Source organism: Sinocyclocheilus rhinocerous, unplaced genomic scaffold (genome assembly GCF_001515625.1).
Source record: "Sinocyclocheilus rhinocerous isolate Xijiao unplaced genomic scaffold, SAMN03320098_v1.1 scaffold1234, whole genome shotgun sequence".
Classification (NCBI taxonomy): domain Eukaryota; kingdom Metazoa; phylum Chordata; class Actinopteri; order Cypriniformes; family Cyprinidae; genus Sinocyclocheilus; species Sinocyclocheilus rhinocerous.
In genome coordinates this window covers 571,125-596,907 of record NW_015656153.1, presented here as the reverse complement: position 1 = coordinate 596,907, position 25,783 = coordinate 571,125, and the positions used below count along the sequence as shown (strand labels likewise).

The 25,783-nt window shown below is 35.3% G+C and overlaps 1 protein-coding gene across 7 annotated transcripts in view; it reads right to left on the bottom strand.

Moving 5' to 3' along the window:
- LOC107719466 (ena/VASP-like protein) overlaps window positions 1-25,783 on the bottom strand; it is a 35,182-nt gene that overhangs the window by 3,513 nt on the left and 5,886 nt on the right. For 3 of the 7 annotated variants that reach the window (XM_016526884.1, XM_016526883.1, XM_016526881.1), the window contains 9 exons: window positions 12,843-13,011; window positions 12,390-12,567; window positions 6,381-6,438; window positions 5,613-5,674; window positions 3,631-4,437; window positions 1,087-1,334; window positions 857-969; window positions 722-758; window positions 565-613 (listed from right to left, as the gene is read on the bottom strand). In XM_016526884.1, coding sequence (XP_016382370.1) covers window positions 565-613; window positions 722-758; window positions 857-969; window positions 1,087-1,334; window positions 3,631-4,437; window positions 5,613-5,674; window positions 6,381-6,438; window positions 12,390-12,567; window positions 12,843-13,011 — 1,721 coding nt within the window. Of the gene's footprint in view, window positions 1-564; window positions 614-721; window positions 759-856; window positions 970-1,086; window positions 1,335-3,630; window positions 4,438-5,612; window positions 5,675-6,380; window positions 6,439-10,958; window positions 11,285-12,389; window positions 12,568-12,842; window positions 13,012-14,711; window positions 14,751-23,531; window positions 23,897-25,783 lie in introns of those variants that run through there. The other 4 variants (XM_016526880.1, XM_016526879.1, XM_016526882.1 and 1 more) reach the window with 4 other exon arrangements.

Here is a 25,783-nt window from a genome sequence, read left to right as displayed (position 1 = left end):
ACAATGAATACTATTTAATTATAAACAATGGTAATATTATTTCTAGTGCTGTCAAAAGAGTAATCGCATCCAAAATAAGTTTTTGTTTACATAATATGTGTGTAGTGTATATATATTATGTATATATTCATTCACACACATGCATGTATATATTTAAGAAAAATGTTAAGTCTATATATATAAGTATATTTATATATAATATAAATTATATGAATATAAACATATACATGTAAATATTTTCAAAATATATACTGTATGAGTGTGTGTATTTATATATACATCATAAATATACACAGTACACACACACACACACACACACACACACACATATTACGTAAACAAAAAGTTTTATTTTGGATGCGATTAATCTTTTGACAGCCCTAATTTTACAATTTTTCACAATATTAGTTTTTTCTGTATATTTGTTCAAAAAAATGTATCATTGGTAAGCAATGGACTTTTTAGAAATATTGAAAACTTACCAACCTTACATTTTTTATTGTAGTGTATATACAGAATACATTGCTAAATTAGCAAAATAAAAGAAAGAAAAAAAAAAAACACCTGAATTTTGTCCACGAGAAGATGATGAAGGGGATCCATTAGACTCCTCCTGCAAGAAAGAGATATCAGACTGATATGATATGATATACAATGAATAGAACTGAAGAGAAATATACAATCTCTGTGTGTTTTGACAAATAGTGTACAAAAGTCATACATTTTGACTGTCTTCTGGTTTCTCTGAGGCCTTCCTCCTGCAGAATGATCATATTTAACAATCAAAGTTTGTATAACCACCAGTCATGGATCATTAGTTATGGAAAAAAAAGACAGGAAATGGATGCATTCTGACCTCCGTGCTAAAAGGGCATTCATCTCCTGCATGAGACCCTCTCCACCTCCTCCACTGCCTCCACTGCTTCCACTGGAGCGATTGGCATCGTTCTTGCTACTGCTTTCCTCTGGCTAGAAAAGATAAAACATGAAATAATCAGGCAGCAAGATACTATTATTGAACTTATTGCATAAAAAAAAGAAATATGTGAAACATGTTGAGGTTTGAGAAAGATAAATGCCACTCACCCGCTGCGCTTTTCGCAGCTTGGCACCAGCTAGAGCTGCAGCCAGACCTGACGGAGCAGGACCTCCACCAGCCGGCAGTGGAGGCGGGGTAGGAGGGGGTCCTGTGGCGGGTGGTGGCGGCCCGGGTGGGGGAGGCCCAGGCGGGGGCGGAGGGGCCGGTGGACCCGCCATGGATGCTGAGGTAGGGGGGTGAACAGGAGGGGTGGATGAGAGCATGGAGGGATGACCCGGTGGAACGGGAGGACCTGCTGCAAGAAAGGAAAGAATCAGTGTTGTATTCTAGACTGTTTAATTACAAATGCAATGAAATATACTGCAATGGGGAGCATTTGAACGGAAGCCTGCTTCCGCCACTGAATAAAAAATAAAAAAGGTAATTGAGACTCTTTATCTTACAATTCTGATGTTTCTTTCTCACAATTGCGAGTTCACATTTCATAATTCTAACTTTTTTTCTCAGAATTGCGTGATATAACCTTGCAGAAGTTATAAAGTCAAAATTGTGAGCTTATATTCTGACTTTATTTCTCGCAATTGTAAGTTTGTATCCTGCAATTCTGACTTTATAATTGTGAGAAAAAAAGTTGCAATTATCTTTGGCGGAAACAAGCTTTCATACATTTGTGTTGACTTAAAGGTGAAATTGCGCATCACGACCTAAATTGTAGAAAGCAGAATTACAAACGGAGAAAATCAACCTACAAATAGGCTCAGCAGTAAGGATTTTTTTTCTGCTGGCTCAGTGGGTCTAGTACTTTCGAATTTATTATTCACATTAGTACTTCCAAAAGAATGAAACATTTCATTTTTAGTAATTTTTTTTAGATGTTTTTATCAGTGTTTTTTTTTTTTTATCAATGTAGTGTTCAATATACACTACCATTCAAAAGTGAGGGCTCAGTAATACTTTTATTCAGCAAGGACTCATTAAATTGAAAAGTAACAGTAAAGACATTTTTAATGCTACAAAAGACTTCTACTTCAAATAAACACTGAACTTTTTCTATTGATCATAGAATCCTGGAAAAAAGAGTATTACGGTTTCCACAAAAATATTATGCAGCACAACTGTTTTTGATTAAATAAAATGCAGCCTTTGGGGAGCATAAGCGACTGTAATGACTTGATAAAAATCTTACCAGCCCTAAACATTTGCACAGTATTTTTTCTACATGAAAAGAATTTCATAAATTCACAAACACACTTTTGGTTTGTATTGTAGAAAGCAGAATTACAAACGGAGAAAATCAACCTACAAATAGGCTCAGCAGTAAGGATTTTTTTTCTGCTGGCTCAGTGGGTCTAGTACTTTCGAATTTATTATTCACATTAGTACTTCCAAAAGAATGAAACATTTCATTTTTAGTAATTTTTTTTAGATGTTTTTATCAGTGTTTTTTTTTTTTTATCAATGTAGTGTTCAATATACACTACCATTCAAAAGTGAGGGCTCAGTAATACTTTTATTCAGCAAGGACTCATTAAATTGAAAAGTAACAGTAAAGACATTTTTAATGCTACAAAAGACTTCTACTTCAAATAAACACTGAACTTTTTCTATTGATCATAGAATCCTGGAAAAAAGAGTATTACGGTTTCCACAAAAATGTTATGCAGCACAACTGTTTTTGATTAAATAAAATGCAGCCTTTGGGGAGCATAAGCGACTGTAATGACTGAAATGACTTGATAAAAATCTTACCAGCCCTAAACATTTGCACAGTATTTTTTCTACATGAAAAGAATTTCATAAATTCACAAACACACTTTTGGTTTGTAGTTTTCATGCCTCCGGGGTGTATTTGCAAATTTGACAAAACCTCATCTATGTCAGCCAGCTAGATAATATTATCTCGGAGACAAATCAGCAGAGTTTGCATAATAATACATCACAGAAAACCAAGCGTTTAAATTTGCAAAGTAGATGTACGAGATCAATGAACGTTCAATGGCGCAACAAAAAGGACAAGTGACACTGGTCTGTCAAGTGGCCCAAAACTCTCTCACACTGGTCCTGGGTCAGCAGGCCATTCTTAGTGTTGAGCCCTGCTTACACTTGCATCTACATAATTATGTGAGACAGAGCAAAGCATTTTAACTTCGAAAATATGATCTGCAAAGAGAAAAAGGAAAAATGGAACATAGGGTGGTTAGTTTAAGGTATGACACACCATTTAAGCAATATGAACAAATCACCTTTGAGCAAACACACAAGAACATCACTGCGATATATGAATGTTTACTTTATAATCTTAAATCATCTTTCCTCTACTCAGAACAAAGAAGGTGAGGCAGCTGCCATTTGTTCAAATGAGCTGCTGTGATTTTGTCATATAACACAGACAAAAGTCAACAGCCTCATTGAAAAACCTGGCAGGCCGGTATTTGCATATGTTTTCAGTACAAAGACCGTACTGTTCTCTTTAGACAGCTTTTGAGATCAACATGTCATCAGCCCAGTTCCACTGGACAGGTGCGTGAAGTCTTTTGGTGGTGGGCAATAAACTACAGAGGGGGCAGCTGATGGGGGTCTGAAATACTTACTGCTGGACGCTTTGGCGTTCTGATAAACAGGCGAGGGAGACATCTTGGGCGTTGCCCCCTCGCACAAAGTAGAGTGAGAGGTGGGTGTGGTGTTGAATTGGGGCGTGGCCTGGTATAGCTGCTGCTGGTGGAGGGCGAGGCCTTGGATGGGCTGGCCAATGAGAAGGGGCAGGGGGAAAGATGATTCTTGTATGAGATAATGTGGGTGCAACGGAGCTCCAGAGGTGACCTGCATAGGAGGGTTTTGGTACGGGCAGTACTCCTCTGCCGGGCCACTGGACAACTGTTGGTGGTGTGTTACAGGCTCCAAGTGGGACATGTTAGCAGGAGCTTTGGGGCCACAGTTTGGGCCGTTGTTTAGGGGTGGCAAGGGGAGGGCGACAGGCAGGGCAGGTTGTTTGACTGGCACCGCCATTATGACGGGTGGCGATGCTGTGGATAATGGAGCGTACATGTGGGTGGAGGACCATGTGGCATGTTTGGGGTCCTGGTGGGCCGTTGGAGGGGAAAGAGGGATTTGCTTGACGTTGCGAGGTGGAGGGGTGACACCCGGCTGCACTGGGGAGAAAGCAGAAGCCAGAGAGGTGGAAAGCTGGGAAAGCTGCTGTGCCTTTTTTTGAGGGGAGTCCACAGTGCGGTAGCCACTCTCTCGTTCCTGGGAGGAAGAGGAGGTGTGGGGGGAGGGTTGCGTGGGGTTAAGGTGAGCATAGGAAGGGGGAAGAGTGTTAGCCCGATACTGTCTGAGGTCATGCAGAGTGGTTTCGGACTGAGAGGCGGATGCTGATACTTTAAACTGAAGGGTGGAGACTGAGAAACAGAGAAAACACAACACAAATGACAAACGAAAAGAGAGAAACGTGACAGTGATGAAAATCAAGCATCAACGTGTACAAAGAAACTTAAAAAGATGAAATGTGAGCAAAATAGCATGTTATATGCCTTGCAAACAGATGAATCTCACAAAAACATCTAGATCAGATAGATTTCAGAAAAAAAAATGAAATTAAGAAATGGAGAAATTACAATTGAAATTAAGCATATTTTATGACCAAGATTTTGTTTCATTGTAACACGATTTTAATGACAATTAAACAACACCCTCCCAAATTCTCATTACAATAATGCATCTGGATGTTTTACTTTTGACATGTTTTTAAATAATTCTACTTATTCTCAATGTGGATTCTCACTAGATTCACATTACCGTGATACAAAACTTACTAAAAGTGATAAAAGTAACATAATAAAAGTATTCTGAAATAATTTTTAAATGTAAATGTAAATTAACAGAACAAATACATTATATTTATTTATAAATAAATATACAAAATGTAATAAATACAATTTAATTTGTTGTCAGGTATCTATAATATTACTTGTCAATTTAAATAATAAAAATGTAAATTATTATTTAAATTATTTTTATTATTCTTATTATGTTGGATTACTGTATCTGTATAACAGTAGACAATAGAAATCAAAGAAATAATGCACAAAGAAAAAAATCTTAATAGTCCTTAAAACATGCTTATTTATTTATTTTTAATGAATAAGCAAAACTCTCTTTCTTTTTCTTTCTTTTAGTTTGGGGATGAAAGGAGATTTCAACATGGTCTTGACATGTTTCATGAGATTCACCAAAACAGAACTCAGAAATGCTGTTTATGGCATTATGAAAGGCGACTGTCTTCTCTGAACTGATGCTGAAGCAGGGGTGGAAACAGAAAGAGAGCGTGCGTGTGTGTGTGTGTGTGTGTGAGAGAGAGAGAGGATGGGCAGCATGTGCTGTTTGGACTAGGGACCTGTTCTGTGGCCAGGGAATTTGATATTCCTTAGTGTTAACACTTTTCCAAGCAGACAATGAAGTCTGCAGGGTTACTCTGTGGGTGGTTTAATGAGTGTGTGTGTGTTTGTGTATCTTTTAATTGCACAGTGTGCAGTCTCATATCATATTCCACAGAGGTGTGGGGACTTTAGTCTACCTGCAGAGCCAGATGTTCTTCGTTCCCTTTCCTTCTGCATCTGATGCTGGTCCATCATTTGCCTAGAAACAAATGTTAACTCACTTAACAATGATGTTGGGCAAAGTGAAATCTAAACACTCTCAATCCACCGTATGAATAGACACAAAGACAAGCTCACTGGAGAGTAAACAATCATGCGTGTTCACACATTGTTCTGTTCAGCTCCGTGGGTTTTAAAAATGCTAGACTGCACAGTGAGAGTCTGTCCACTAGAGGGCAGAACACAATCTAAACTTGTATTATGACAGGCAGCAGTTAAGAAGCGTTCTCAATCTTCATGACAACAAATATGTGAAGTTATTTAAAAAAACAGAAGTGAGTTCAAATTCGATGATTCGATACACTGAACACTACACTTTCTGACCTGTAATGTTAAAAATTAAGTGAGTAATTTCAGTGTCTCTAGCAGTACCAAATGAAATTTAGTTTTTGAATTGGTTTCCCAAACACCATCTGCTATTGGTTGGACAAGCAGATAGTCCCGCCCCAAACTCATGCCATTGGTTGAGTCACTGTTGCTGCGGAATGCTTAAACAGGACTATTTTGGAGGTACAACAGAGAAAAAGTGTTTAGACCTTTCAGGGGAATAAAAAAAAAAACATTACACACTTCACTTTAAAAAGAGAGCATATACTGTATTCAGGCCAGTGTCCAGTGTTTAAAAGCTTGATTAACATTTGACAGATGTCTCAGAAAGAGAAAGTGTCATTAGAGACGGTCCGCACCTCCTCTGAGCCTCGGCATCATCTGTCACCGGTCCATTCTGACGATGTGCTCCTGGACCTGAAGAACAAGAACATAATTGCACCTCATAATTTAAATATTTTTTTTAATTGTCTCTCAGGAACTGTAAAATGTGTCGGATTGTGTTAATATATTCTGACACCTTATGGCAGACTTGAGTAGTACAGCAGTTCTCAACTGGTTTTGTTTCAGATTTTACATCTGGCAGCTGGTTTATGTCATGTGACATGTCAAACTCTTCGCTATATAGTATAATTTAGAATGACATTGGTCGGTACAAATGGTTAATGCTTTCTTTTACCTCACATAATTTCACTTGTGATTTTCACAAATCAGGCCATATCACAAACACCCGTTCATCTGCCTAATCTGACTACTAATTGACATATGAATGAGTTGGATTGGACATATGGCTTTTGAAAACAACAACAAAAGAAACAGGAAGCATTTTCTTCTCCCAAACTAAGACATCTAAGTGTCAAATTATCAAACTATTACAGTCCAATAAATCCAGCAAGAGACTAAACATATTTTGCCAAATCACAATTGCCCTCGTACCCAACACCTCATTACTGGTAGACTTGGCACAGTCATTCGTAAGACACCATAATGGTTCTGTTGAATTTGTTATAGGGTGTGAAGGAGCTCTGCTAATAATGGTAAACACGGCTCTCAGGTTACTGAGATGATGACTATTTACGTCATATGACATTCAGGGACTCAGTATGGGGTATGAAAGCTCAAGGGAGGGAGGAAGGCCCCTCTGTTCAGAGAAAGATCCTTAGTGTGGCCATATCTAATGTGGCTGATAATCTTTGGTTGCTAGGCACCATCAAACATAATTGAGTTTAGAACGTCAAAATCTATCTACTGTGAAATTTAAGGTGGAAAAATAATGAGCTGTTCACACAGCTAGACAGGGCAAACAGAATGGTGAAGTATGCAAAAACTTTACTGTCTTCTAAAGGCCTGTTCACACCAAGGACAATGACTTCAGCTAAAGGTTTATAGTTCAGAGTTGTAATAATCATTCTAATTCTTTGAGAATAGGGAAGTCCACATCACAACTATAGTGACACAAAGGAACGATATTGATTCAGAATGATTCAACTTTCAGAATGATTTTTTTCCCAGCTGATGAATGATAAAAATATTGACAGCGAATCAGTATAAACCTTTAAAGAGCTTGAGCATTTAAATCTGCATTTAAAAATGGCAACACACTTATAATAAACAAAACATTAACATGCACTGGTGTGGGTGATAATATTAATGTTATAGTTATTATCTTTAGTCATCGTTCTTTGTCTGAGTAGACCTTAAAGCCACTTTTTAAAAAATGTTATCTATTCAGTGACTTCTTCTGCCATAATAATGTTATGTATTAACAGCATCTTCTTAATTACACTTCTCATTTTTGCAGATTGAATCCACAATGATATCGCAACATTTTTTTTTGTCTTGCTTTCTGTACAGATCTTAAAAACTCAACGTTCATTTAAGTTTTTTGCTAACCGTTTTAGAACCATTTAGCATTAAAAATGCCATCTCAACGTTACTGCAACACCAAAACAACAACTGGCATTATTTCGACCACATTTCAACGTTGAAGGTCTATCATCTGCTAACTGAGACAAAACAAACAATAATACGCAGTAAAAAGCACCAGCAGATGTCCTGAAATAACACAAAACACACTGATCATAGTGGCAGATTATGTTTTTTATACTAGACCTAATGAGACTTGAAAGAAGCAAGACATTTAAACAGGAAACCTCAGGCAGCACTGAAGAAACAGCACAAATTACTTCACAGTGCAAGGAATTCTTATTATATAAAAAATACTAAATAAAGTTCTGCTTTATTAATAAGTCAGGGAGTAACGTACATGGTTTCTTTGAACAGTTATTGCAGATTGAGAGAATAAGCATGATAAATGACACAGCTCAAAGCCCTTTGCATTAGCAGTTGTCAGCAAGCTCAGTCTGGATCTAAACAAGCTGCAGATGAAGCAGATGACAGGTGGGATTCTGCTTCCACATTTAATGATTACACGATCCGTGTCTCACTGAACTTAATGCCAGTATACAGCGTCACATCCTAAAATACTGTTAATGACTTCCAAAAAAATCAAGCAAAAACATCACTCAGTTCATCACAAGATCCACATTTTAATGAGAGTACAAAAATATTCCTGTCATAACTCACAGAGTAATAAAACTAGGCCTACTTACAAAAAGGAATAGCTATATTACAGTATGTGCTCATGCTGTTTCAACATCTAAGTGGGAAAACAGATTGGCACAAAAAATCTGAATAATTGCAGCAGGACTGAATATCAAGTCCCTCGAGCAACAGGAATGGGAATATGTTCATACGTCACGTGAAAGCAGCATTTCACACAGTGTCGCAAACATGCAATCCACCTGAGGTCCTGTCTGCAGCAGATGGTCCCAAATCATCTGTCCCTATTATAATAAACACCATACAACTACTAAGAGTACTTGATATTCATATGATCTGGCTATAAACAATCAGGGAAAAAGGGGAAAAATTTCCAACGCAAATTCAACAGAACTCACCATCATTTACGAAATGGCAATTTGCAGACCATAAACCATTAATCCAAACCCTGCTGAGCATACTGGGTAATGCATAAATGCTATTTGCTCCACTGGTGAAGCGAGACAATTCGGCAAGTATCTTTCCACTAGGAGTTTAGACCAAGACTTGCATGAAATCTCTTCTTATGGAGACTTTACTAAGCCATAATGTAAAGTCAACCATAATGCTTGATATCAATTAAGCTGTGCACTTTGTAACCAGACAGCATAAAAAGCAATGATATTACTCCAGATCACATATCCATTTCTACTGCAGGTCGTGGAGGTGTAATACTCTGTGTGATTTATTTCATAAACTTGATTAAATCCCTTGCAATAGCAACATGCTGATAAATGGCTGCAGTTGGAGTGTATTAAAATGGTTGGTGCGACTGATGCTGAATAAAGTTAATGGATTCCTAGTTTTAAGTGCCTCTCAAGAGTCAAATCTGGAGCTCTGGATGTTATTTTGATTTATGGTTAAATACCTAAAAAGCCTTGGAGGGGCAACGCTAACCAAATATTAAGATTAATTTGTGATAAAATCTTCGGATGAGCTTTTAAAGTAATGCGTAGTCAATATTTACAGTGTTTTATGACGCACATACCATATAATTTGGTGGTTGCGTGCAGCAGCAGTGTCCCTTTGTACCAAATACACATACCCTGGTGATCATTGAGCTGAGATGATGATGTCTACTGAGATAATAAGAAGTGGAAACACAGATACAATCTGATTGGATGATGGGACCCATTGGTCATTTGCTTGATAAACCCTGCCATTTTCCTTTATAACACACCACTTGCATAATATAAATCTGTAGTGTATTTTACAGTTAGAAAATGTTAACTTAAAAAAAAAACATACATTTAATACAAAAATTTAAGCATTAGATCAAGTATGCTGTATGATAGTATGATTTTTTTTTATTGTGTAGAGATTCATGTTTTTTTTTGGTTTTTTTTGCATTAGGCCTAAGCCTTGAATCTCTTGAATTTAACAAAATTTATTTGTTTTTGACGTGGTTTTAATAAATGTTTTTCTTTAATTTAGGAAATGTCGAGGGGGTTTTTTTTGACAAGAGTTTAAGCAAGAGCTTGACAATATATTAAATTAAGCAACATTTATGCCAGCTGTCAAAATTATTACTATTAATAAAAATAACTAATATATCTTAGTAGTAACACCAACAATAACAACAATAATAATTCTTATTATTTTATACTATTAATATTATTGTTGTTTTTGTTTATTATTATGATTTGTTTTTTCATTTAGTTTTTTATACTTTATTATGTCTTTTAATTCAATTATTTCAATACATTATACAAATGAAAATATAATATTTTCTCCAATAATTGTTCACTTTTTCTTCTTTTCTTTTCTTTTAATCTTTTTTCTTTTTGAGATAATAATACCCTTCACCAACACAAAAGGAAACACATAAACAATAGGTACATAATTAGGTGCTTTTACATTTTCAATTCATGGTATTTATTTCACTTTGATGTGGCTGAACGTCTGGGTTTTTTTTTTTTTTTCAAACTGGAAATTTTGGTTTATGTGCGTTTGCAGTAGCGTGGCAAATTCAATGAGACTTCACTGAGTTTTTTATGTATTATTATTCTTTTTTTGCATTTTATTTAAATCATGATTAAAAATAAAATGACCAGTCCTACCATTATTATGTTATGTTTCACTAAAAATCTAAATCCATACAGCCATATCAGTGAAGCACTAATGATAACTGTTCAGAATTAGGCACGACAAACACACTAGACCTCCCAAACCCGCACACGCCTCATCAGGAGCTTCTGACAGGCACCGTGCCAAAAACCACTGAGCAGCTTCCACAACCACATCCTCCATCAAAGACACCACAATGACCCATCCGAGGCATCACATCACATTATTAAAGCATGCGACTGAATCCCTCAGCCCTTAACACTACTTACTGCTGAGTTTTATTACTGTGGAGCTGATCCGGCGGATTGGCCCCGGGGAAAACTCCGGTCCAAGCATGGGCCCTCTCAGGTGCCTTTAGTGATATTTATAATGGTGCAGTTTGAGCTCCACTACCAGGTGGGAACTGGTAATAACAGTCAGGACTCCGTACAGGTGAGTTCAGGCAGGTGAACAGCAGCTTTTCTCTTCTCTGCATGCTGAGGTGCGAGCAGCACTTCTAACAACCTTTCTAATCTGCCCGCCCCAAAAAGCAAGGAACATGCAACACCCATGGCCTGAGACTGTTGGGCTCCATGGATATTTTAACCAGGGCTGAGCACCAATGGCAGAAGACCACCCCCATCCCCCACACACACATCTTATAAGTAGCAGCAGCCTGAAACCAGAGAGGCCCATGTGCTGTTCTTAAATAAGAGTTACACTACACTTAACGATCCCACGTATAAGACCCAAACAACAATATTTTCAGTCTGCATTTAGAGTACATTCCTTACGTTTTTGCAGTAGCACTTTCACAGTGAATTACAGCTAAATGATTGTATATTTTTATCAATACTGTAAGGACCGTAATGTAGTAGCGTGTGCATTACCCTAATCTCTTTTAAATGGACACATTTATATATATTTAAGAGAAAAACATTGCATACCATTGCTTATAAAATTATATTTTGCATGATGTGATATGCAACATCAGTGTTTAATTTTTCTGCATTTTGACAATTTTTTCAGCATAGTGATAATTAAAGATAGAATTCAGTAGACCAGACTAAAAAAAAAAAACAATAATAATAAATTAAGAAAACTATGAATATTGTATAAAAAATTGGTAAAACCTATACCACCATTCAAAATTTTGGTTCGCTAGGATTTTTTGTTCATGTTTTTGAAAGATATCTCTTATGCTCACCAAGGCTGCATTTATTTGATCCAAAAAAAAAAACAATTTGTGAAATATTATTACAATTTAAAATAACTTTGTATTTTTATATATTTTAAAATGTAATTTTAAATTTCTATGATGGAAAAGCTGAATTTTCAGCAGCCATTACTCCAGTCTTCAGTGTCACATGATCCTTCAGAAATTATTCTAATATGCTGATTTGTGCAAAAAAAAAATATTGATTATTATTAATGTTTAATATTGCTTAATATTTTTGTGAAAACCTTGATACATTTTTTTCAGGATTCTTTGATGAAGAGTTCAAAGAAGAGCATTTATTTGATAGATAAATGCACTGAGTGTCACCTTTCGATCAATTCACAGGGTAATAAATCTGAAGTATAACTGCTCATATCAAACTTCATTTCTAAAAATGATAATAAATTACAGAAATAATCCAGGTAACACCTAACTAAACACCACATAGGAGTGTGGCACAGAGGTAAAAAAAACAAAAAAACATTTATGTTATGAAAATTACCTGCATCTTGAGAGCTCAGGACATTGAGCGCAAACAGCATGGCAGTGGAGAAGGTGGTGGCCTCCTCTTTGCTGGCAAAGTTCAGCCCGTAAACTTGCCGCGCATCACGCCATTGGTGGAAAGTTGCCGTGGCCTGGTTATATTTCAGACCTTTCACAATGGAGTAGTTTATAACGACCTGGAAGAGTAGTGACATGTGGTTATGTATCTGCATCTGTGACATTTTTCCCTGTAATCAAACTATTTCAAGTTATCAAGGGGAAACCTTCTCACGTCAGTTATGGTATTTTTGAAAATCACAAAACAGAAACATTTCAGATTATAAATATATACGTATGTAAATAGAACTGAATGTTTATTGGATGGGACTAAAGCACACACCGTGTACAGTAAGATCATATCACACAGCTGAGAGTCTTCTCTCAGTTTTGTTGTACCATGTTGGTGTCTCACCTGCTGGTCCTGCAGTTTGACTCCCACCACACGGAAGCTGTTGTTGACAGTGTTGTGGTAGATGTTGATGCGGCTGAAGCCCTGCTGGCCCGGTTTGACTGGCACCCATTTTTTGCTGGTGTCATCATAGATCATCACAGAGGCTCGGGCTTGACATATACTCTGTTCACTATGAGGAAGAAACAGGAACACTAGTTAAGATTCACAGTGTTCAACAACAAAAACCACAACGATAAATTACGATACGGGACAATGAAAAACAGATGTCAGACTCTTAGCAACAACAATAATGCTGCAACTTGATTCTGCAACAATTTCTCTGTGTGTGTTTGTAATTGAGAGTAATATTTAGCTGTGCATATTCAGTGAAATTCATATTCCATGACATTAGTTACAATTTCTGTCAGTTAGTTACAAATTACGAAATTAAAGATTGTGTAGAAATTCTATAAAAAAAGTGTTTATTCCAAGAAGACTAAAATAGCCAAACCCTCCAAAAATGCCCTTTGCTGTTACTGTGGTATTATGAATTTGTTTGAAGACACTCAGCAAGGGGCGGGTTTGTTATCTGTACTAATTATATAGTGTAATAGGCAGCTAACGAGTGAGGCAGGAATGTAACCGTGTTGACTGCTTGATATGAGGCCATGGTTTAATTAAAGACATGAGGTTCTCCGCTTCTCTAAATAGAAATCTTCTGTTGTCAGGGGAAACAATTAACATAAAGAGAGAGCAGAAATTGTGGACTGTATGATCAGCATTAATATACCTTGCTAGCTTTTGTTCCTTAGTGCTTCTAATAATATTGTTTAATACAATGTCTAAATGTTTAGTAATATAATAATAATAATATAATGTATACATTTGTTATGCATTTGTTATTGTTTATTTGTGCAATATATACATTTTTATTCATCTTAGTTCAGCATTTACTAATACATTATTAAAATCAAAGTTGTATCTTTTAACATTATTAAATGCACTGTGAACTAACAAAAGTTATTAAATGCTGTGAAACATTGTTTATTGTTAATTCATGTTCGTTAATGCATTAACCACTGTTAACAAATGAGTAAAATGTTACGATTATCCCATATATAACAAGCCTTTTTACATAAAATAATTGTTATCTATGCACAATCAGCTTGTAACACTCCAAAGAGAAAGGAAAACTTGAAATCGCATCATATGACCCCTTTAAAAAAAACTAAAGATTGAATTGCGTTCATTAGTTCATTAGATAAATATTTGTAATTTTTAAAGTTTTTATTAATACTAATGTGTATTCTAACACTTATATGAATAATTGTCAGTAAATTATTTTGCTGGTTCAAGTTTGACAAAATCAGTTCTTGTATCAGTTTAAATACTGTGGTTCAGTAAGTGAGTCAGATTATTACAGACTGACTCAATGAGGTAATTCAGTGAAGGATCCATCAGACTGATGGGCTTCAAACTTGTGTGTCTTTTTCACATTTTGTGCACACTGGACTAAGCAATTGTGATCAGAACAACTCAACTTATATTCAAGCCTTTCACAAAATCCAAACATCTCAAGAGTCTTGTTGACTGAAATGCAGTAAAACACTAGAGCACTGAATGGTTCACACAAAGAAGATTGGGTTTCCTGTTGGTGTGCTAACTTAAGCTGGGCAGATTTCCACTCCTATATACCCTAAAACATACTGAACCACCACACCCAGCTCCCACAGAAACACCCAAATCCAGCCGCACATGCTCTTCACACCCGCCTGTATAACTGGAAGAGCAGCAGCACATGACCAGCTCTTACTAACACTAAAACAAACTCAAGATACAGCCATTTGAAACAATAGACCTGAGGATGAAAGTAAGATAAATCAGACTCACCGGTTCTGTGACATTATGCCAAAACAGAAAATTCACACTCTGAACTCAGAGAAATGGGATACATGGACCATATAAAAAAAAAGTGGTTTAGAGGAGGCTGGACTACCGAAGAGAGCCCATTATAAAGCAACAAGCATTTATGAGAAGTGAAAGAAGTGAGTTACAATTTTTTTTTAAAGGATGCGTTTGCACAAACTCATCTCAATTAAATATGCTTTTATCTGCACATGGTTGATGTGCAGATAACTCAAGTCACTCAGTTTTACTCAGTCATGGATAAATGACAAAAAGTACTTTTAGAATATATATATATATTATACTCCATTTAAACAGCATTTTGTATTATTCATGCAGCATTAATTGCATGAAAAATGTAAAAAATACAAATTAAAAATGTATTTGTCACAATGCAGGACAATTTAAAATAACCTAGCAAAGACAAAAAGGTAATTAAAAGTTGTGAAAAACAATATAAATGACCTAAATATATATAATTTCTCCTAAATATAGTTTAATTTTAATTGTAATTTATTCATATATATTTTAAACCTAAAACCTGATGTTGATACAATAATACTGCATCAGTCACCCTGATTTTTAATGGTTAAAACAGCATATTTGCATTTCGCAACAACATTTTCTGTCATTCACTACTCTCAGTTCTTCATTCTCTGGTCTTTCATGCTTGCCTTACGACAGAGCCTATTTCTGGCATCCATCTGGGGTTAGAGGGTGGCACGACAGCTTCTTCCCTGTCCTCCCGGTTTCATTTCTCCCCCCCCTAGAGCTAGTCTGAAATAAAGTACAGTCTCTCCTCCACCGATGATGCTTAGTCGTCATAAATTACATCCTGACGGCTCTTTGCTTCCATAAACATCCAATATATTTAGACACTGGGCTATCTCAGTTTACTTCTTCTAATAACACATCACGCAAAGCCTCTCTCTCTACTACTATTTATGTATTAAAAAACATGGAAAAACTTGCCAGTGCTGTATCGAATGGAACAAGAATATTCATTATTAAATAGAATCAGTATGCCAAGACTTTCCAACAAAATCTGCACTTCTGAAGGGTCAGAGACCAACACGTCTTGTAATAGCAAGCTATAAATATCAGAGTCAGGGACATTTAAAACTTAGAAAGCTTTATAGTCTGTCCCAGAACTAAAAAGACAAGCAGCTGAGAAGAGCTTTGATGTTCAAAATGTGAAACTACAGAGCATTCTAAAGTACTCTGACGATGGCACAATTTATATATTTATTCATTATTAATTTATTTTAGGGCTTCATGAATTGATGAAAAGCTGATAATTATTTAAATCATAAAAATAAAAAATACACAAAATATTTTTTTAAATGAAAAGGTGATTGTTTTGTTATGTTATTGAAATATTTACAGTATTTAAAATCTCAGGGGGTATTTGAAGTAAATATTTTAGGTCAAAGAGTTTTGAACGTTTGGGAATCCAGATTGCGCTACCATTATGTGCAAAGTAAATGTTCATTTCAAGCTTTTAAGAGTCTGCCATGAAAAATCTATAATATATCTATGCTATTTGTAAATGGCTGTTAATGGAGAAAGATTATGTGGCTATATCATCTAACCTTGATTCTTTGATAAACTACGTGAAAAGTACAAAATAAAAAAGGTTTTTTTGAACTTTAAAGCAGTCTAAATTTAGAGCAAAGCAATTTTTCGATGAGAAATGTGATGCATTAAGATGTCCAGTGCTGCTTTGGTTCACTCTTACAAAGTGTCATACTTCATTAGACACAACAAAACCTAGCCAAAAGGACCGATATTTGATCACTGTTTGAACAGTTTTGCCTAAAACATCACATTTTGCACTTTGAGTATATCTGCTGCAGTGCCCGACAGGCAAATGGCTGAAAGGAGGCTACGCTGAGAGTCTGAATGCTGCACACATCTAATGCTTTTACTCCATAAAGTACCACTATGGGACAGGGATCTCTTGAGCCTCCCAGCTATGACCCCATTAGTTGAATGCTCTCTAATGTGGATGAGAGTGAGTAAACGTGTATTTGTCAGCGTATGTGTGATGGAGAGAGCCACATGGACCCGAGCTTGTAAGGACACTACATGATTGGCATGGGAATTCCTGGTGAATGCATATAGTTCTCAGATGTCACAGGCACAATATAATGTAAGAATGTTTTCTGATGGCTCACAGTTGCCATAGGAAAGACCCCAGTTTGGAAGAGATGAGTGTTGCTAAGCGATGGCATGGTCAAAGCCATTGTTGCCTGGCAGATTGGTGTGATCAGTTCTGCTGAACGTGCTGGAACAGGCCAGACTCCACCATTTGTCCACTGCACAGCACTTTGTTGCATAATGAGTATTATTTGCCTTTTATTATGAAATTGTTTGTTGAGTTCTAGTCTGTTCGGCACACCTGTGCAAGTCTGAGCACTTTAATTATATGTGAAAAATATGAGTGTACCAAATGAGAAACGTTTATAACGGGTGTGTGTGTGTGTGTGTGTGTGTATATATATATATATATATATATATATGCATGTGTGTGTGCTTAATACATATGTTGGCTGTGTGTGTATATATTAAAATCTAAATATTTCAATCAAATATTTTAACAGCAAACTGCAAAAATGAATGATTCAGCTGAAGTAAAACTGCACAGTAAGAGGTCAACTATTTTTTCTGGATTCTTTCTATTAAATCAAATATATTATATACATATATTTTATAAATAAATTTTTTTTGTTTTTAATTATTTTAATTTATTAAATATAAAGAAATAGATAGATAGATATTATAAATATATATTTTTAAATAAATGTATTTTATTTTCATATTTATTTAAAATACAATTTAGTTATTACATATTTCATCATATCTGTTTTTTTTTTTTTAGTCCATAATAGAAATTAAAAACAAATCATACAGTTCTGGAACAATTTGAAAGTGAACAAAGGAACTGATTTCCATTTTTGGGTGAACTATCCCTTTAAGACCAGTCATCAGTCGACTAGAATGTTGAAAATATGTAGTTAACTTTTACAAATTTCCAAGCCAAGATACTTTGAGTTTATTCAAGACGGTGTAAGAGAAGGGTGAGAAAACCTGTTATCGGCCATAGACTCAGTTGATAAGCCGCCATAATTAATAAAAGCTGTGAAAAGCCGGGCATTTCCCATTTGGCTTCTACTATCATCACACCCGCAGTGAACTTGGTCTCCATTCACCCAAACTCTGTCTCAATAACCGAGAGATAAAGAGAGAGGGAGAGAGAGAGAGCTTGACAGGACTAGGCTCCTTTTAATCTCATGTAAAAAAACAATTTGTCTCAGCTCGAGGCCAAACACAAGGTCTAACTCTGCTTATGTCTGGTCACAAGATCTTCACTGCCTCGTTTTGGCCAGATTTCAGTGGAAAATAACAGAATGTGCCTGAATTGGCTCTAAGCCGATGGAGTCTAATGCATCTGGATATATGCCTGGATGTAACACTCTTCACCATCATTTGATCATCATTTGGTGACAAACTGTTGCCATTATTAATAATAGATATACATAAACATCTCTTTTAAATTAAATTACTTTTATCGCCTGTTTTTTCTGCGGGTGGTAACAGCACAGCATTAATTACACCAAACGCAATGCAAGGCAATCTGTAATAAGTCTAATTTACATAGAAATAAGGTGAATTTGACACAAATGACAATGAATTCATTTAAATACTTAAATGTCTGCACTACTTCAGAGCACATAGCACCTGGTTAGTGAATAAAAAGTAAATCTTGGATGCCAAACTATTTACTGTACGACATTTTTGAGGGAATGAAACACTGAGACTCAACAGCAGCACTTAAAATTATAGCTGGGGTTATTTTTAGCTTATAGCAAAAATGCTACACAAAGTGAGCCCTGTAAATGTTTCTAAAGCAAGTAAAATATGGAAGTCCCCTGTTATTAGAGTGTGGGAGGATGGAGCTGAATCAAATGAGAGTTAGTATGAAATAGGGAGGCATTTTTTAGCTTGTAACCCAGTAATCATTTTGGGAAGGGTGGGAACCAAGCTAAATCTCTGCCTATGAGAGACACTTCTCACTCACAGGGAGCTTCTGAGGCCTAAGAAGCTGGATTACAGGCTGACTTCCAGTAAGATCGGGACTTCTAGGCCACAGTCTAAATTACTGAGGATTTAGCGTCTCCTGCAACACAGTAATCTCAACATCGAGGAAGTGAATACCACAGAGCACTGAGAAGAATTTAGCCAGGAGCAAAATTGCCCCCTGCATAATCAAACTAATTGTCAATTGTCCGTTATTCCCTGGCATTCATTGATGATAACAATAAGAGACCAAACTACACTACATGAAAATAAAAACTCACTAGTTTATTTTATCAACCAAACATGATAGTTAAGCCAAGTAGTTAAAAAAATTTAGCTTGACTATAAAGACTTTTGATTCAATAAAATTGTGGCAGCAATGAGGATCTAAACTATCATTCAAAAGTTTGGAGTCTGTAAGATTTTTTAAAAATGTTTTTGAAAGAAGTCTTACATGCTCACCAAGGCTACATTTAGGCCTATTTGATTATAAATACTGAAAACTGCAATATTGTGAAATACTTTTAAAATGTATAACTTTTTAGAATTCTTATATTTTAATATATATTCAAATTTTTATACATATATTTTAAAATGTAATTTATTCCTGTAATGGAAAAGCATTATAATATGCTGAATCGGTACTCAAGTAACATTTCTTATTATTATCAATGCTGCTTAATATTTTAGTGGAAACCGTTATCATATTTTTTTCAGGATTTTTTTGTCGAATAGAAAGTTCAAAAGAACAGCATTTATTAGAAACAGAAAACTTTTGTAACATTATAAAAGTCTTTATATTTCTGTCATGACAACTCTCGGAGGGATTGGCATGGTAATGTACATGACAATGTTAATGTGTTGGTGGAATAGATCTGATACGCTGCTGCTGTGGCAGAGCAAGTACCGAGACTTGCCAATACTTCCACAACATGCTGCTGTGAGCATGTAAGGAATACTGCTGCTGCACATATAACATATATGGAATAACCCCCATATAGCATGTACATGAATCACCCCATAGCACATCTATACAGGTGGAGCTGGGGAAGGTGGAGGGTTTCTGAAGTGTGCTGCAACTGCTACAGCAAGCACTAGTCATATATTTGAATGTTGAGCAGCGAGTTCATTGGCTAAGAGAGAACCAATCAGCCATGTGATAATGATGTCATTATGTCAGATTGAGTTAGACCTATCGGACTGTGCCATCTAGAGTTTCATGTCAGAACTTTGTATTTAAAAAAAAAATCTTACTAACAACAAATGTTTGAACAGTTAGCATATCTCTGTAAAAAGATCAAAAGTCACAAACTAGAAAACCATGTGAAGCAACACACATATCCTACTGCAATGAAAGCAATCCCAGAATGCAATGTACCAAGCTTAGTGAATAAAAAATTCAAGATGAAGTGAGCATAATAGCGTCTGATTTCTGAATAGCATACCAGACCACTCTTACTAGAGTCAGCAACTAGTGCCACAATTTATGCTGATGTAAATATTATCCTAATGTAATGATTCTCTGTGCATTGTTTAGTGATTTTTTCACAATATTAAACATCACTATAAAAACATGAATAAATAAAAACATTATGATAATTATCCTATTAAATAATTGTTGCTGGGCCATAATGATTCTACTATTAAATGCAAATAACATTTTGAATGTGATTTATTCAGTGACATTTGCAAAACAAGAGCAGCATTGGCCATGTGTCCACATACTACAAATACAAATGTGTGTCAGCTCCTAAAGCACATCACTTAACTTCAATATTGTATGTCGAATTTACCCTCCCCCAAAATCCACATCCATACACACAGGCTCCGCTAAAGCTACAATGGCAGAAAGCAGTGCTGATGGCCTAATGGTCTTTTTTTGCCTCTGAATTAATGTGCTTAAGTGCTCAGCTAAATGTTTCAGGCAGGGCTACTAGGTTTATAATGCTAGATTTATCCAGAACGTTGACTGTGGCATTATCTGTCATTCTCTAAGCTACACGCTTTCAAAAAAAGAGCTAACATTCAACTATTCTTAAGGAGATATAATCAGTTAAATCTTGCTAATTTTACATATGGTTTTTGTCATATGAGGTTTTGACTGAGAGGAAGATAATGTCTAAAGAATGTTCTCAATAAAGCTGGATAAGGCTTGGCTGAGAGCTGATGCATGTCTTGTGTTTTACTGAGGTAGAACAGAAACACTCACCACATCTTTTCAAGAGAGCCACTGGACCGAAAGTGAACATCTCCCCTAAAGCATCTCTTTCTTTAATAACGATATAAATTAAACATGGGCCCTCACAGAACATTTTTGCGGAGTTTCCACATAAACCAACCCTTCATAATAATTCATCAGTGAGCATCACTGGTTCTGCAATCGCTTGAAAGAGTTCACACTTGTTCCCAACTGGTGGCAGGCAACCCAAAATTAGTTGCAGGTTTGTTCTAAAAGTCAAAAAGTTCTAAATACGGAATAATATATATATATATATATATATATATATATGAGGACGCAAAAATGAGGAGGCCTCAAAGTTTTTTTTTTTTAATCATATGTAAATTCACATTTTCTTTTTTAAATTAACATTCCTTACACTATCAGAAAAGAAACAATTCTATTTTATATTTTTACATTTACAATGTAATCAATATTCTATTTATTCAAGCCAAGTATGAATCTCATCAAGTTTTTTAAGCATTTTATATTTATTCCAAAATAATAACTCAAGGCAGTAACAATTTAAAGTTTAAATAATATATTTTATTTGTGAACTTATGTTCAGCTATTCTTTTAAATAGTTAACTTTTAATTCTTTTTGCATTTTTCGGATCATCAGTCATCAAAGCTCAGTAAATATATATATATATATATATATATGAGGACGCAAAAATGAGGAGGCCTCAAAGTTTTTTTTTTTTAATCATATGTAAATTCACATTTTCTTTTTTAAATTAACATTCCTTACACTATCAGAAAAGAAACAATTCTATTTTATATTTTTACATTTACAATATAATCAATATTCTATTTATTCAAGCCAAGTATGAAGTTTTTTAAGCATTTTATATTTATTCCAAAATAATAACTCAAGGCAGTAACAATTTAAAGTTTAAATAATATATTTTATTTGTGAACTTATGTTCAGCTATTCTTTTAAATAGTTAACTTTTAATTCTTTTTGCATTTTTCGGATCATCAGTCATCAAAGCTCAGTAAATATTGGTCACAGACACTGAGATTTGATTTAAATTTCACAAGCTGATTACTCACTAAAAACTCACACACATCATGTTTTCATGACATTTCAATTCTTATATTGACATATTTAGATATAACCACTTTGTGTGAGTTGTTTACCTAATTTTTTTAATTAGTCTTCTTAATAATGCCATTACATTGTTCATTCAGACTGATTTGCGAACACGAAACACGCACGAACACAAGAGATAGGATTTATCGCATGAACCAATCATAGCCGATCATAAACAGTCATATCTAATTACAGGTGCATCTCAATAAATTAGAATGTCGTGGAAAAGTTCATTTATTTCAGTAATTCAACTCAAATTGTGAAACTCGTGTATTAAATAAATTCAGTGCACACCGACTGAAGTACTCAGGAAACCTTTGCAGGTGTTTTGAGTTGATTAGCTGATTGGCATGTCACCATATTCTAATTTTTTGAGATAGTGAATTGGTGGGTTTTTGTTAAATGTGAGCCAAAATCATCACAATTAAAAGAACCAAAGACTTAAACTACTTCAGTCTGTGTGCATTGAATTTATTAAATACACGAGTTTCACAATTTGAGTTGAATTACTGAAATAAATGAACTTTTCCACGACATTCTAATTTATTGAGATGCACCTGTATATCGTGATGGAGGCATTGCCTCCTCTCACGTGACTTTTCCCCATTCATTCTCAATTACCCCCCACCAAACTCACCACATGCTTTAGAGGGTCTGTTAAAACTCAATGGGCTCAGGGGAGGCCGGTGTCGCTGTTGGACAGGTAAAATAAATTTAGACTACTATTTGGACATCTTAAGGTAGGAGAAAAGGTAGGAGAGAATGCATCCCATATCTTTTTTTGTTCACATCAAAGGATGTGGATCCAAACAAACAGTACAATATTTTGTGAATTCATCTGTTATTTAGTTTAAGCTAGTCAAATTAGACAGATGTCAGCATGGACAGGTTTCGTGCAGCATGAAATCCTTGAAAAACATAAACAAAACTACACAAGATAAAAGAAAATATGACAGACTACATTAAATATAGGTATGAGGAGATATACACAATGTGTGCCGACTTCAATATTATTATTATTTAGATATTAATATTAGGCCAACTGTATATTATATGATATTATATTTAATACTAATCCATTTTAATATTTGGTCTTAAGGACTTTTTTTCTTCTGTGTGATAAAATTTTGATACTTTATTGGTTCACCACTTATTGTGGTGAAGCAAAACTAGCTGAGGTCTACTGGTTGTGTCCATATGTGACACAAGCATTAAGGCATATGCTGTATATATACAAACAGCTTCATTCAGTTCATTCCAGATCCATGCTAGCATCTAAAAATAAGCAAACAGTATCCAAATGATGACATTTATGCCAAATGAATCATCTTCAGACATGTTCTTCAAACATTTAAATGCTTTTAAACCTTGCATTAGGTTGCTGATCATGTGAACAGAATATCTCACTGACCTGATTTTGCATCCAGTCATATGAAGCCCAGAGTCACTGTGGCTCTGTGGTAGGCAGAACTGGACAGAATGAGCATCCATCTCTCAAACACATCCACAAAACAGATCTGTACCGCACTACTGGACCTCTAACCAAACCTGCTTTAATTAATCTCAAACACGTACGTGAAATAGACCTGATGTAGCACAGCAGAACAGATGCGTACTTCCAACCAAACAAGCTTTATATCATCTAGGGATTCGTTCCAAGATTAAATAAGCATTTTCAAACGTCATAATCCCATCATATCCTCAAAAAACCGCAAATGACAATCCATAAGTTTGTATGATCTCTACTGTTATGAAAAAGTGAAGAGAAAGTAAAAGCAAGGAATAAAAACAGGTTCAACAGTGAGTGAGTGAGTGAGTGGTCAACAGTAGGGTCCCACTAACTAACACCCGGGTATCACAGCATCAGGTTTTCCTCTGTAAGGGGACGGCCTGACTGTGGATGTGTGTTGTTTTGTCTAACCCTGAGGGGGATTACCTCATGACGCCCAACCCCCCACCCAGCTGTGACAGAGGAATTGAAAATGAGACATTGCTTTCTAATGCTATTGCCGGCACACACATTTCATTTACTATTTGTAGCAAAGACAGCATACATTTAAAAAATAGTGTGGCAACCGACAATATTCAGCCGAAATCATTGACCCAAATGTTTTGGGGGGTGGAAAATCATTGACTGAAACGGTCACATTTACTTAGCGCTTCTCCAATGGCGCGTTTTGACTGTGTCAGTGTCTATGTGCTCAGTGCTATGGCTCGGTTGACAATATTGTTTTCTCGTTTTTAATCGATCTTCATTTTGATGAACTGAGATCCTTTAGTCTATGCTGTTTTCAGTTGAACAAACTCACTAAACATTATTTGTAGCACACCTACCATCTAATAATCACATTAAGCTTTGTGCATTGTTACTTTGATGTGAAATAAAATCAGAGCTTTCAAATTCTTCAAATTTATAACAAAATTCTAATAAATGTTGTTTTGATGCTCTTTAATGTGACGTGGCAAATAGCTTTAGCTGCCTCAGTTCTGTTGAACTCAGGTATGCTTGTCACTCAGGTCATTTGAAAGAAACCGTACATCTAATTGAAATATATATCTTCTCATGTAATCGCTCAATGAGTGTTTCAATTAAAGATGTCAAAAAATGTTGTAAACAATGTCACATAACATTACTTTTACCTCTTGTAAAAGCCATTCAATAGCCATTAATCAGCATTATGCCAAATATATGCACTATATTTCATAATTCATATTATTTTTACTCAATCTTTTGTCTTTATTAAAAGGGTAGCTCACCCAAAATGTCATCATTTACTCACCCTCAAGTTGTTCTAAACCTTGTTGAGTTTGACTTCTTGGAAGTCAATGGCTACTGTCAACTGTTTGGTTACCCATATTTTAAAAAATATCTTCTTTTGTGTTCAAGAAGAGGAAGCAAAATCATATGGATTTTGGAACGACATAAGGTTTGAGTAAATGATGATGCAATTTTTATTTTTGGGTGAACTGACCCTTTAACATATGTTTGAATATATCTGTCATGAAGACAGTTGTTGTTATTACAGTCACCGTTTAAATGTTTATGTTTCAATAATGAATTGTAGTAGAGATATAAATATCATTAAAGAGTTGGCATAAAAACTGCCTCGTGTGCAATTAAAATGTTTAGACTTTCATAGACATTATAGACTTACTTGAGTCGTGATTATTAAATTAATTTAATTAATGAATTAATTATTAAATAAACTTTATTTTTGCTTGTCAGCTAAATGAAAACTAATTTTAGTAAAAAAAAAAATTGGGGTAAATCACTATTAAAAACTGTTTTGTGAAATTATTAGAAATGTATGTGGCAGGTCACGAAACGGACGGTCAGCCAGGCTGTCACTGACACACATTTAAAGAGAAACCAGAGCACACACTAACCATACTTAGGTCAGCATTTTGTTACACAAGCGTGGCTTTCAAAGAACTGTCAAAATGAGACGGTTCAGCACTGGAAACTACTTTAAATGATGACACAAATCATCTGAGATCATATGAGATGCGGAAATATGAGATATGGAAAGTGCAGTATTGTATTAAAGGGGTCATATGATGCTGCTAAAAAGAACATTATTTTGTGTATTTGGTGTAATCAAATGTTTTTATGCGGTTTAAAGTTTAAAAAACACACATTATTTTCCACATACTGTACATTGT